The 14,714-nt window shown below is 43.0% G+C and overlaps 1 protein-coding gene across 3 annotated transcripts in view; it reads left to right on the top strand.

Moving 5' to 3' along the window:
• Positions 1-14,714, top strand: part of LOC126389817 (MAM domain-containing glycosylphosphatidylinositol anchor protein 1) — a 234,891-nt gene that overhangs the window by 55,764 nt on the left and 164,413 nt on the right. For all 3 annotated transcript variants that reach the window (XM_050043756.1, XM_050043748.1, XM_050043738.1), the window contains exon 3: positions 6,028-6,167. In XM_050043756.1, the coding sequence (XP_049899713.1) occupies positions 6,028-6,167 (140 nt within the window). The remainder of the gene's footprint in view (positions 1-6,027; positions 6,168-14,714) is intronic.

Below are 14,714 nucleotides of genomic sequence, written 5' to 3'. Positions count from 1 at the left end.
TTTTCCCTCGGGTACCCACTCTCCACCACTCTTATCTCCTTCTCCTGCTTCCCTTTTCCTTTCCTCTCCTTTCCTTTCCTTCCCCTTCTACTTGTGATGGCAGGGGAAGGGCCAAGGCATCTAAATGGTCTCTTGTGAATGAAGTGAATTGAGACAGAGCTCATCGGCATGCATGAGCAGCTCCCATAAAGTAACTACGCATATCAATCATGCTCTGCGTGTCTTCGTGTTCGACAGGATTCATGACCTTCTTTGGGATTCCTCCGGCAAGATACAGTACAACACTCACAGAGACACACACACACGCAGACATCGACACATGCATGTATGTACACTTACACATCAACAGCACACCCACTCACACTCATTCACTCCTTCAACCGCACACACACGGCTCAGCACTCCGTCACTGCAGTTTGACACCAGCTCGCCCATCTCATCATTAGTTTTAGTGAGAGATGTCCTGTCCCCTCAACAAAAACAAACATGGCAGGCGGTGACGAATCAATTAATCAGACCAGGCATTTGCCGATAGTTATGTTTCACTTACAACTAATGCACATTGAATGTCTCTGAAAGTTTCCAATAATGCATGGACAACACTTTCAATCAGCATCCCCCGGAACAGTTTTGATCGATGAATCATCAGAGTCAGATAGATTGCTGTCAAAACAGCAGCTCTCTATGACTGATGATGGTCTTCCACACTAACTGAATTGACGCACCTCAGAGCGCGACACAACGCCGTGCCAATGTTTGTGTTAATAACTATTTCTCATGTTTTTTTTTTCTTCTTCTCCGTCTCTGCCACAGCCTTTGGCCTGATTTAGACATTTGATTCCTGCTGTTATGTTGCATCTTGGGGATTTTATGTTTTTGCTGTAACTTCTTACAGCACAAAAATGGATTTCAACCTCACAGTTGTTGCAGCACCGTCAGATTTCTTTAGAATGATGAAAAAAACTTTAAAAAATTGAGTTTGATTTTCACACAATTTAAAAAGATCTGGTAGTTTTTATTAAAGGAATCACGCAGATTGATTCCAGCAATCTTGCTACTTTGCACTAAATCATTCGTGAAGTGTGTAAAGTGATCTGTGATGCCCCTTTTGTGTTGCTAAGCAACAAAGCAGCGGATGCTGTGTGTATATTAATGATCATGCACATGTGGCGATGCAACGGCTCTATTTAACTTTGCTTCAGGGAACATTTGCAAAAGTTACAGAGTTGTTAAATGTGAGTTAGTTGGCTAGGTGGACTGTCCAGTTTGTTTTTTTGATGGTGTGATCTAGAGTAGAAGGTGAAAGTCTCAGTAGTGTAACAGGTCGAGCCCTCTTGCTTTGCTTGCATCACTCCTTTGTCTTGCCTTTGACTGCAGTGCTCTGTTGAGGAGCCACCCTCCATCCAACCTCTCCGCCCTCTGGCCCAGCTGCCAGTCTCTCTTCTTTGGCTGAACACATTTACCGACGTCTGTCTTATGATTATTACCACCCACGTCTATCCTTCATTTCTTTCTTTCAATTTAAGTACCCCCTCTCAGTGATCTCTTTTCAATTGCCACATCAAATCCCTGGTTGCATTAATTCATCTCCGTCCCTACTTTCTGTTCTCAGACTCCTCTGTTTGTCTCTCCTTCAACTTTTTTCTCCTCTCTCTGTTTTTTTTTGTATTCTCTCTTTTCTCAGTTTCTCCTCTCTGTCTGTACTTTTCTGCTGTTTTTCTGTCTCCCTCCTCCTTTTTTTTCTCTCTCTCTCGTCTTCCACGCTCTGTCTCTTGCCTTCCTTTCCTCCCCCTCTCTCTTTTGCCTTTCTTGTCTCCTCCTTCTCTCTCGGCCTCTCTTTCCCTAGTCGATCAGACAGTTGAAGCAGCCAAGCTGCCGGAGGCGAGAGCAGACAGAGGAGCCGCTCTGTCCGACCTCCCTCCCTCTCCGGAGACACAAACTAATGCCGACACGCCAATAAGCTGTAAGGAGACAATTATTCACCATTTATATCAGCTCTCCGTCTTACTGAGTTAGCACAGCACACCTCTGGAGCCCCAGCTCTGCTACCCCACATCAGGTTTTTTAATACTTTCATCCTTTTGTGGGTTAAGTTTTCATTGATTGATTGCTAGAGATTTGCTGCAGCAAAATCGTAGCCTAGAGGTTACAGTTTGCTTGTTACTGGAAGATCATTGGTCAAATACAAGCCAAGTGAGAAAATGTGGGAGAAGGGAACATAAATAAGACATGATCTCCCATCTCACAGCAACTGCTATCAACATGCCCTTCAGCAAGACACTTAACCCCCAGCTGCCCCACTGGATCGGCTCAGTGTCCAGCAGATAAAGACTGTAATTATACAGGGCAAGTCCTGTGTGTGAATATTTGTTATTGAAGGAAACTTAGACTGAGTGTTGCTGCAAAAGAACTCAGTGGTTAAATGATGGTCAAATGTGAGTTATTTTGCTTAATATCTAAACTCAGCCAGGTTAAATCTCCCATCGTCTATATCTTAGAGCAGCATTTCAAATCAAGCTTATATTCACAACTGTTGAATGTGTTTTGGGGTTTTTCAAGCGCACTTGAACTTTTTTTCTCTTCCATTAAGTAGACACCATGTGCTGCGGAGCCGGAGATGCTGAGGTTAAGATGAAGGATAAAGAAAGGCAACAGAGCAAGAAGCTCAGAGCTTAATAAGCAGCCTGTTTAAATGCAGAGAGCTGCTGCAATAGTAGTGTAGCAAACCACGTACGCGCATAGCAACATGTGTGCACGAACACGCATTTTTTTTGCGAGTGTGTGTGTGTATTTGAATGCATGCGTATATTTTGCTACTTTTGAGAAGAAATGGCTGTTGTATGCTAAAGAGGTCTTTGAAAGAATAATGAAAAGCCTGAAGGAGTGAATGATTGACTGCTCTGTTGATGAGCTCCTCAAACACAACAGTGCGGGGCATTAAGTCTCATATTCAAACAGGCTCTCACACATACACACTGTAACAGACACACACTCACTGGAACACACACAAACAGAGCAAGGCGTATATGCAGTAGGCATTGTGGGAATCGTACCGCAAATGTTCTTGCTTTCTCTTTTCTTCTCCAAAACATCCACTTTGAGAAAATAAGAACAAAAGAAATGATAGCTGAGGATAAATATTGAGCGGACTGTTTTCGGTTGTCAGTTACAGTGAAGTACAGATATGCAGTGGTATTTTCTTAAGATCTTCAAAAAGCCCGCTTTTATACCGGGAGGCTTACTTTTGATATTATACTCGGACTTTGGAGGGCATTATTGTAAGTGTGTGCTTTGTAAGTATGGCTCTTCTTCGAGGCACAGCTGAAAGACCATCACACAGTTTTTAAATAGCCAAATGTTTGCAACCAGGGCTGAATCTGACCCACGTTTTTTTTTTCATCTCTCTTTTCTTTACTGTTTCTTGAAAGAGAAAAAAAATCCATATCTAGTAAAGTGGCAATGTCACTAAAATGTAAGTGGACAGGCACAGTGCTATGTCTTTATACCTGAAGCTATTAACAGCTCCGGCTCGTTCCATGTCAGGGAACATGCAGCGACAGATTCGCAGAGCTTCTTTTATTATGAACTTGATGTCTGGCTCGAGATCGCGCTCTGCGTTTGTAACGTCTGATCGAGTTGAAGTTTAAGGTGAACAGGCCGCCCACTTCCTTCCTGTCTGTTCAATGATAACAGTCGTAGAGCGCAGAGAAAATTTGTTCCCCCTGTGAATCGATGCTAATCACATCATTGTGCTTCCCCCCCATCCCCCACGCCTCTGTCTCTCCCTCTCTCTGGGGTTTCACACTCCTCTCTGGCCTTTTCCTCCTCACCCGCTGTTTCTCTGTCTCTGTCTCTGTCTCTCCCCTCCTCGCTCCTGTCTCCCTTCATCATATGGGAGGTGAAGCCATCTGAGGCTTCTTGCACGCAAGCCGGCCCTCCTCGTGGGTCAGCGCTGTGCACACTCAGACATTGTAGTTGTAGCCGCTGCAGCGATCTCCCATCATACATCTATCATCCATTATTCTTGCAGTTGCCATCACAGCCTGTCATCGTATTTCAGTGTGATGATTTTAGAAGATCTTGCCTGGGATTTTGGTTACAACAAATCTTAAATATTGTCATGTCATATGATCTACCTGAGTCAAATGAACAATACATTTTACTGCATAATGATCAGTTCTTTAAAGCCACTGACAAACATCCTCGAACTACTGCAGATTTGGGATGCCCCAGGTGCCCTAAAGGCTAGTTCACATTACACGATTTTCACCCCGCAAAATGCGTCACAGAGACTATCGTAATCTTTTGAGTGTTCATACCTGGCAACGTGTGTTTCTGTCATCTGTGTTACAACCTGTGTGTGCACACCACAATATTTCTCCACCGAGCCCTCGCCGACAGAGCTTCAGATAATGTGGTGATGTCACCAAACTTGGAGACGACACATCGTAAAGGCATGGATATTCTTCCCGGTGTTGAATCAGATCTGCCTCCAGGGCCTGGGTCCAAACACAGCGCGCTCCCCGTGATCCTATGGATGCCACCATTGTTGTTGTTGTTTGCCGGCTTGTCAGTGTTGCCAGATCTTGGGAGAGAAACAAGCAACCAGGGCTGTGGAAACAAGCCCAAAAGAAGCGACGGATATATATAGAGAAAGGCGACATTTAGAGAGCAAGCCCAAATAAGCAACTCCACTTTAGAAACAAGCCCAAAAAAACTGCAACCCGCGACTACCAATATTTGTGAGCGACTTTACAAAAAAAACAAGCCCAAAGTCATGGCTAATAAGCGACCTGGCAACCCTGTGGCTTGTCCTCCTCACATTTCTTCCGTCCTCCTGTGTGCTGACGTGGGACGTATCCCGCCTCTCATTGGCTGATGCTCTTTGTCTGTCTTGTCAGACTTCTCCAGTTTTCTAGCATGCTAGATATCCAGTCCCAGTCGCAGACGAGGGGGCGACTTGCTCGTAGGCTTGTTCACACATGAGGACTCGTCGTGGCAGATTATCTGCCGACTCATCTCCCACCCAAGGCGGCTATCAAGATCCTCTGCGACATCAAAATCGCGGTGAAAATCGTGTCATGTGAACTAGGCTTAAGTGACTGTGACTATGACCGGAGTTTACTAAGTAGCCAATCAGAATACAACAAATGAAATGACAAAATTCAATTTAGCATGGTACTGCTGCTATAAAAGATATTTACCTTGATCTCACTTTGCAAAATTAGCATTTGTGTTGCCCTTTGCTCCCTGGCCGCACCATCTCATGCAGTAGTTCCACATTACTCCCTAGTCATTAGTTTAAGGCCCACATTCAGCGTCATACTTGCATTTTGCGATGTTGTCGAGCTAGTTTGCTGTCTCTGTCAGGTAGCTGTTAGTTATTCACTCACTCTACAGCAGGAAATGGCACTTCAGAATAAAATGTCTGTGCCGGAAATTCACTGTACTTCAAAATAAAGTGCGGCCCATTCAGAATGGACCTGCGACCCACTGTTGGACCGCCACCCACCAGTTAGGAACCACTGATCTAACATGCCTCAAAACTGATAATGCACACTCTGACATAGATCACAACCAAGACTTCATTAAACCCATCTTGTGTGTGTGTACCAACTTGTGAGACTGTTGTTGTTGCACACTCTGTGCTATATAAGACAGAAGCACTGTCCCAGAGTGACGAATCAGCCGTTTGACCTTCTAATGGAAACCAAAGTTTCAATTTTCCAATAAATGCCTGCATCTCTCATCAAGCACTGACACACGTAACACTCCAGCATTTTTGCAAAAGGCTTTGTTCATGCAGATGCAGGAGTAATGTGATATATTTATTTATCTGAGTCATCGATACTAGCACTAGTATTACACATACACCCACAAGACAGTGACCTTTTTTTTCTGCTGCAGAGACGTTACTAAATATGTAATGTGGTTCCTCTCCCTCTCTGTGTTTCTGTGTGTGTATGTCCGCATGGCTACATGCCTGTCTCTGCATGTGTGTGTGTGTGTCCATGTGTTCGCTCACAGCTCCAGCCAACGCCCAGATCGTGCACTCAGGCGCGGCGTGTAACGTCAAGGATGATAACATCAGTGAGAGAATCTACACCATCAAAGAAGGAGACACACTAGTGCTGCAGTGTATTGTTAAAGGCCACCCACGACCACAGGTAAGCTCCCCGACCACCTGCTGAGAGAGGCGTGTGTGTGCTATTTGTTAATGTACTGTTTGACATATTTGTTGATGCTGATCCTGTTATCCAGACTGACTTACAGTACTTACTGAGTGAGCAGGTAGATAGTGAGACTCGTGCTCAAGGACACTGGGACAATAATGTTTGCAGTGGCTCTGAACACAACCTGTCAGCAATCAAACATGATACACTCTCTGTAATCACTGGATGAACATGTCAACTGATGTTTGGATGAAGGAGCAGGCTTTTTCAGTGTTTGGTCAAATTACACACAGTCACTCAAATATTTTGAAATGATTTCGGGAAATTGTTTTTCTAGTGTCATGAAGCCATCTGAGAAAAAAAGATATTTAAATAGAATTTCAGTGGTTTCACAAGTAAATTACAAAAAATGTGATTTAAAATACAATAGTGCCGGGAAACCCATCCATCCTCCAGCCAATCAAAGATAAGGACTCCTAGAGGCAATGGTGTCATCAATGAGCCATGATCAACCTGCTTCTATCCTCAAGAAATTCCAAATTCACAGACCTCTCTCCTACTTAAATCTCGCCGGATTGTTAATGTGTGTCTCACATTCAAGCTAATATCTCTGTCCTATTTTCCTGACACAAATATAGCAGAGCCCGAGGTCTTATCAAGCTGTTGGTGTTGTTGTAATGCATGAACACCTCCGTAAATCTGGCAAAACCTCACTTTGTTTACATGGTGTGCCTGTTTTCATGCAGGCAGGTATGTTGGGGCAAAACATGCTGGCGACTGAAAAGACTGCAGGCGACACAGACATATTCTATGACTAGCATCAGTTACAAAACATGTCCGACCCTGGCTAGCATAAATGATGTGATATATCCATGAGTCATTAGTCATGTTCATGGTGTCACTGTGTGTCTGTTTGTGCTGAGTCACACAGTATCCTCCTGTATTTACCTAACGGTGGCGATAACTGAAATCATACCCTGCTTTAGTGTTCTCAGGCGGACATTGATATCAGTTTGATCTTTACTGAGTCCGCTGTGTTGTTACTGACACATTCAGTGTTGTTGTGTAACATCATGCTAATTGATAAATAAGTACAGCAGTAGCTCAGGATTTAGAGAATATGCTTGTGACTTAAAGGTCATGGGTTTAATTTCCCAGAACAGCTGTTGGGCTAAATGTGCCCGCTGTTAACAGTTACAATTTACTCACAGTTTGCCTTTTAGCAAGGCTAACTGTGCAGCTGCATCAGTGCATCTTTAATATATGATATATAAAAATGTACAAGACACAAGAGATCATATGTGTAAGACAGTAATAAATCACAGTAGGAACTTATTTGCCATTCACTTCAATGAGCATCTGAATTTCCTTCTGTCCTTTGTAGCAACATTGGAGAGAAGTGAAGAAGAACAAATGCTATTACACAACAGCTCAGCCCGGGTTGCACATGCTGCGTTTGGAGTGCAGCCGATTAGTTTGTTTAAAAAAGAGCACGGCCTTTATTCTTTCATTAAGACGTATTCTAGATATGGGAGCGTTTAAGCACACGCGCACACACACGTGCCTGAATTTACGAACATACTATATGTGCATGTGCGTACAAATAAACACACACATAAATGCACGTGCAGTCAGACACATGTTCAAACACACACACAAACCCACACACACACACACACACACACACACACAGCAGTAGCCTCAGCCAATAGTGGACACATCTGGTTTCCTGGGTTGAACTCCAGCAAAACATTTTGGACCAGGGTCCCTGTGTGTGCGCGTGCATGTGTGCATGTGTGTGAGCTTACAGAGCTAAATATATAAAATAAACTGAGGTGACTGTGGAGGGATTGTGTATTTTGTGTGTATTTGTGTGGGAGTGCGTGAGGTGAGAAAAGCAGTGTTCCTCACGGGTGCATGTCCACTGGCATCACATCAGCATGAATAAAACAGTGCCTGTGTCCAGGCCTTGTTTTCTTCTGTTGGTGTTTATGTGTGTATCCATTGTGAGTGTGTGTGTGTATAAGAGACAGCTTGCTTGTGTGACGCTGCAGATGCAAACTAATCATTTATATGTGGCTGCAATATCTAATTACAAACCCAAGTGTTGACCTAACCTGACTGTACTAACTGCGGCTGTCATTTCTCTCTCATTTGATCCATCCATCTTGCTCTAGCTCTCTCACACAAACTCTCTCACACACACACACACAGATGCACACCACATTTACAGGCTGGGTAGCCTAAAACAAATGGAGACCAACTTAAATAAAACTTTTATTTTCACCGGCACTGGAATAATAATCATTATAAAAACGCTGTCTGAAAAACACATACTACACAAGTTCATTCCCCTGGAGCAGTTCAAAGATGTAGGAAATTGCGTCAGTGATTGCTTGTTCTCTAGGTCGGAGGTGGTAGTGTATTTTGAATAATGATTACATTGGTCACATTGTCAGAATGTAAATTATATATAGTGTGCGCACAAGCAAGACATACACTGCCTCTGGCAAAGAGACATGGGTTGAGTGAGTGTGTGTGCGCCCGTGTTTGCTTGTCTGTCTGTGAGAAAACGCGTATGTAGACACACACTAACAAACAAAGGCAGACAGAGACAAAGACGCAGATAACAGACTAAGGCAAAGAGCTGCAGCAGTGAAAACATTTCAGTAGCACAATGCCCACGGACAGGAAAACTGAGGTTGAGACAACATTTCTTGATTCATCAACACTTAGGAGCAAAATATTTGTGCAAGGGTCAGCTGAAAAATTGTTTCACAATTTAAGAATGATTTCCACTGCCCGTCTAAAGCAGCGGGCCGTTGAGAGTAAATTAATTTAATTTGGTCAAATCTGAAGAAAATAAAAATCAATTAAATTGTATCTTGCAGTAAAAGGGTTCAAGGCAGATCAGATGAATCACAGTGTTTACATCATCTTCACCTCTCTTAAGTCAAACAAAGGTTATGTACTTTTTACCTTAAAATAAAAAAATCAAATAAGTCATACTGATAGAGACCAAGAGAGTCAAGAGGTTTTGATCTTGTCACTAAGACTTTATGGTGTGTGCAAGAACTTTTTTTTTTTTTTTTTTTTTTAAATTACAACCTGGATATATTTTGCACATATAAATGAATTATTAGCCCTTTTTTAAACAGGAATTGTGCAAATTTACAGGAAAGCCCAATCAGAATGCACCTTTTTCGGGGCAATGGGGGGCATGAGCAAGTAACAAAACGTGTAGCTCAGCGTGTGATGTAAACAGTGATGTGGGAGGCAAGCCGCGGCTGGTCAGTCCTTCGGCGATTCTCTCGTAAGTCGGCCTGTTCCTCACCGTCCCTGTCGTCTGACGGTTAATGGCCTCTTCGTTTGCGAGGACAAGGAGGGCGCGCAATTCCTTGTCTCCCCAGTTGCTCATCTTTACAGCGTCTGTCAGGTTTGCGTTTCCCTCTTGCTACTAGCTGCTCACTAATTCCTGCTATCAGCTGTTTCCTGTTTATCCACCGCCAGTGGCTCGCACGTGCGGCGTCATCTACAGCTCCTTCCACAAGTCATCAACAGCCCCTCCCGTTGCGGAACGCCACCTCGTTCTATTTAAACTAAAAAGGTTCCACCAACATGACTACCCTACGAGGCGGAAAATTGGGCACCTCGGATCAACCAATCCGGCTCTGTGTGTCTAAACGCTCACAGCTTACCGGCAAAACGGCCCAACATTCGCCGAAAATCTGGCAGTGTAAAAGGAGCTATTGACTCTTTTTGGAATTAGTGTATTTGATAAACTAATCCTAACTCAAAGGATTCCACATCTCAAGGTCTTCATCAGCAGATGAGACCAGCTCAGGTGTTATCTAACAGGATGTCATTATGTGATGTCACCATCACAGAAGACATCAGAGCTTATTTGATTTGCTGTAGGTAGAAAGCCAAGCAAACATAGTGAGTGGACATACCTGGTGGTCTTAACTGTGTCATATAAAAGTCCTTAAACAGTGGCGACTTTGACTGCTGTAAGGAGAGCAACCAACAACATGATGCAAACACATTTTATTGAATATAACTAACACCTACCACTATGACGACTGAAAAAAATCACCAGTCTACAAAACATCATTTCTGATAACTCCCATTTCACCTCCTGATTTTATACTGCATGAAGTCACAACTATCAAATAACCCACTTTCCTTTCTTACATCCACAATGCATCAAATATGAAACTCAGTGCGGGTTTGACGCCCTTGTAATTATATCTGTCAATGATACACAAACAATCATTGACCCGTGCCGGCACATATGTAAACCTAGATTCAAACAGACAACATGCTGCGTTACTTAATGTTCTTCTTGAGTGCAGCACATATTGACGACAACATGTGTCAGTGTTGTCAAGGAGAGGGCTCTCAAGTGGAAGGTGGCATATAAACACATATACACATGCAGGCGGAAAGACGGAGGGACAGAGATTAGATAATGACAACAGGATGAAACAAGGACAATAGAAGAGAAATTGAATGATGACAGATTATGGTGGCACCAGAGGAATGAAGAAGACACAGTGAGAAGAGATAAGAGAAGGGTGATTCTTATTGTGATAGAGAGGAAACAATGATTCAAAGTCAAGATAATTGTGTGTGTGTGTGTGTGTGTGTGTGTGTATTCAGTACTATGTACACATAATGCTCATTTTAGTGTTACGTGAGAAAAGTGGAGACTGGATTTTTAGAAATTGTACCGTAGAAGCTGTTGGGACTTCACAGAGAGGGTTTGACTGCCTGACCATTGTCACATGTCATCCCGTACTGTCTCTTGTTTTTGTTGTCACCCTCCGCTGGTGCTTAAATCAAATACATCACAAATCTGTCAAAAATCAGTCAACAGAAATCACGCACATAACCAGAGACGTTGGATAAGCATCCGTCTTGCTAGCCTGCGAACACAGAAAAGAATAAAGTAGAGTAGAAGTAAACAGTGAGTGTGCTGACCTCTGTCCCAGTGCGTTCTGCTGGAGCAGCACACTGCAGCATTCTGCAGCTGGTCCCATTGGGCTTACAGAGTTTCCACTGCGCTCCATCGGCTGTATTGATAACCTGATCCCTGTCACCCCAGCTCTCCTTCATCCATCCTTACAGCTTTCCATACCCTCTCTTCTGTGCACCCATGACCGTTCTGTCATTGAACAAAGTTGTAGTTTCTGACGTAATTTTTAAATTATATTTCTTGTTATTTCCTTGGGATAAAAATAATTTGTGACATTGACCTACAGGAAGTTACAGTGATTCATGTCTCAAAAGCATATACTCATGACTCAAATTTAGGTGGTTAGTTTGCAATAGTTTTGGCAGAATTGCTTCCTTGTGCTGACCAGATGCTTCAGATGACATGCATTTGATTTATAATAATAATAATAATAATACATTTATTTAAAAGCGCCTTTCTCAACACTCAAGGACACTTACAGAGCATTAAAAACACAATTAAAATCACAATTAAAATAAATAAAAACAACAGACAAGAGTGACACAAAGTAAAAATGGATGTGGGCAATTAAAGGGAATATGCAATTTGGAACAGATGGGTTTTGAGTTGTGATTTGAAATGGGGTAGAGAGTCCATGTTTCTGAGGTCCGGGAGGAGAGAGTTCCAGAGTTTGGGAGCAGAGCGACTGAAAGCTCTGCTCCCCATGGTGCTGAGCAGTATGTGTATTCAATCTGCAGAGTTGCAACGATTCTTGATATTTTTAAAGCTGGAGCATTAACAGTGACCTCAGACAAATATGTTGTGTATTTGAGAGCCGCCATTCCAATATACTACGTGACGTATCCAAGGCAGTGTTGTGAAAGGTTTATATCCCAAAGCAGGCTGGTCACTATTTTCAAAGCAGTGTGATATCTCAATAATCTGCTGCCAAAACATTTCACAAACAGTGGTATTTTACTCTGATTCTAGCCATGATGCTGTAAGAGTATTTTTCATCTTATTTCAGAGCAGTTTTCCCCGTTCTTTGGAGCGCTCGTGGATTCTCCTCACAAACAAGAACAAGAAACAGTTGAAGAGCTACCAAAGTGAACCATGTCTCCTTTTTTCTCCCATCCTCTCTGAGAAGTTTGTATTGGCCTCTAGGTGTTGGCAGACACACAAGATGTTCAAGTCTTCTGGCTGCTTTGTTATTATTTATGGATGTACTCCAGTTTAGCGTGAGTGTCCTCATAACGCACTCTGTATTCACCCTTCAGAGAAACAATGAGCTTACAAATTTGTGTCGACAACATTTTCATAATACATTTATTGATAAACACACCCACTGCAGAGCGGACCACACAGCCTTTAAAGACATTAGAGCTTACTGGGATATTTTATTAATCAGATAAGCTGTTTCATAGCAGCTCGGCATCTTTTATCAGTCTTTGGTTTCTAGCTTTGGGAGAGAGCTGCTCGTGTCCCACATTTTGATGGGTCTATTTAAGATCATAGGAATTTGATGTATGAGTTGTGATTGGCAGTGGATTTTCTTTTGCATTCTCAGTCTCGATGTATTACCGCGAAAGACTTTTATAGCGTGTTTTATTTTATAATGCAAAGACCATTTTGCTCCCAAAACTTTAATCCACGCCTCCTCGGACTGAGATGATGTAGACTTTCCCATCCACTTTCTCTCTCTCGTCACCTCTCTCAGAAGGAGGAGGATCCAATTTAGCCATGTGAGGCCAACCCAATAAATAGCTGCTTTACTGAGAATGAGTCTGATTGAGGATTTATCCAATCCTTTATCAAGACTGATTGTTTACCTTTGCCTGAGCTTGATTGGATTGAAAAGGGAGCTCTCGCCCTGATCCATACAGAGGAGAGAGAAATCTAATCATTTCTCTCTCTGTCTTTCTTTGTCTGTCCTTTTTCTTCCTCTTTTTGTTGCAGCCCTTTTCCCTCATATTGTCTCCGTCTCGGCCTCCTTCTCTTTGTCTTTCTCACTCTTCCTATCCCTCACCGCGAATCTCTTCACATGTCTTTGTTCCCTCCGCTCTTCTCTCACCCTTGTCTTATTCCTCTCCTCCAAACTGATCTTTTTCTCTTCATTCCTGTCCCTGTCTGGCTCTCCTAATTTCTCCATCCCTTGCCCCCCTTTTCTTTATTTCTTCTGGGCTTTCTCCCTCCTCCATCTTCTCTACACTTCAGACCAACTGCAACAAGCCATACATCAAGTCAGAAACACTTAGTTCACTCGAAGGAGCAGCTTGGTTTGGGGAAAAGTCAATTTTGTGTGCATATTTTTGCAGGAAAGAAACAAAGCAGCTGTTTCAAACTGAGGTGTTTTTTTTCTCTTGCTCTCGTTTTCATGACAAATATTACCAGAGACCATTTTAAGAAATTTAAGGCATTTCAGTGGAGAGTTTGAACACAGTAGGCAACAGGGTGAGGCAATGATATGCAAGGATTTCCTCCTATACTGTCATGTCAAGCACATTGATTATTCCTCTGAATATTTAACTACTCAAAGGAAGACCGACCAAAAGAAAGAAAGAAAAAGCCTCAGTGTTAGAGGTCACCTAGAAGGTGCTTGTAGCATCGCTGAAGTCAACTCCAGGGACAGCGGGGCTTTTAGTTAACAAAGCACTGTAGTCTCGCTCACAAAGCTTTTCTTGTTACGCATACACACGTAGGCAGGCACACACACACACACACACACACACACTCACATGGCTTCTTCAAGAACACAATAGGAGGGTAAATGGTTTTTCTGAAAGTGATTCCTACCTCCTTATTATTTATTCATGGGTCTGCTGGTCATTGCAACCTTGAGACTGGTGTGTGTGTGTGTGTGTGTGTGTGTGTGCGCGATGAACTCTATAAGAGAGGGAAAGGTGGAGGGAGCCATAGAAGAGAAAAGTGGAGAGGCAGAGAAAAGAAAGAAGCGGGGGATGGAGGGAGGGAGGGAGGGTGGGTGGGGGAGATGAGGGCTGCGGTTTGGAATATGGGTTTGGATTTCCGTCCTTGAGGGGTGAGTGGAAGGCGATCGATACTGAGGCTGAAAGCAAGGCTGATCGGGTGGCAGCACGAGGCTGCACAGGCACTCAGCGGGAACACGACCTAGACACAAACAAGGTCACTGCCCGACCCCTAACTGGATGGAGGGACGGAAAAAAGAGGAAGAAGAGAGTAGGAGAAGAAGATCAAGATGAGTAGAGAAAGGTTAAAGAGGTGGGTGGGGAGGGTGGGAGGGCAGGCAGGTGGGAAGCAGAGGTTGAAGTTGCAACTGAAGTATTTTTCATCTCTCAGGTTTTCTCTGTGAAAAATCAAACATGGCAGAAAAATGAAGAAGGAACAGTAGGGAAGATAAATACAGTAAGAGGGTATGATAAAGGAGATGAGACAGGGACATAGAGTATTTTTGTGGAGTAAAACTAGAGGAATGTGCAGCATCTGTAGACACAAAGAAATCATATTTTAGAAAGAGAAAGCAGGAGGGGAGGCAGGAAACCTTTGATTCTCTTCTATGATAAAACTGCTTTTAAAACCTTAAGAAGTAAAAATGCTTCAAAATAAAA

Source organism: Epinephelus moara, chromosome 1 (genome assembly GCF_006386435.1).
Source record: "Epinephelus moara isolate mb chromosome 1, YSFRI_EMoa_1.0, whole genome shotgun sequence".
Classification (NCBI taxonomy): Eukaryota; Metazoa; Chordata; class Actinopteri; order Perciformes; family Serranidae; genus Epinephelus; species Epinephelus moara.
This window is presented reverse-complemented; position numbering and strand designations above follow the sequence as displayed.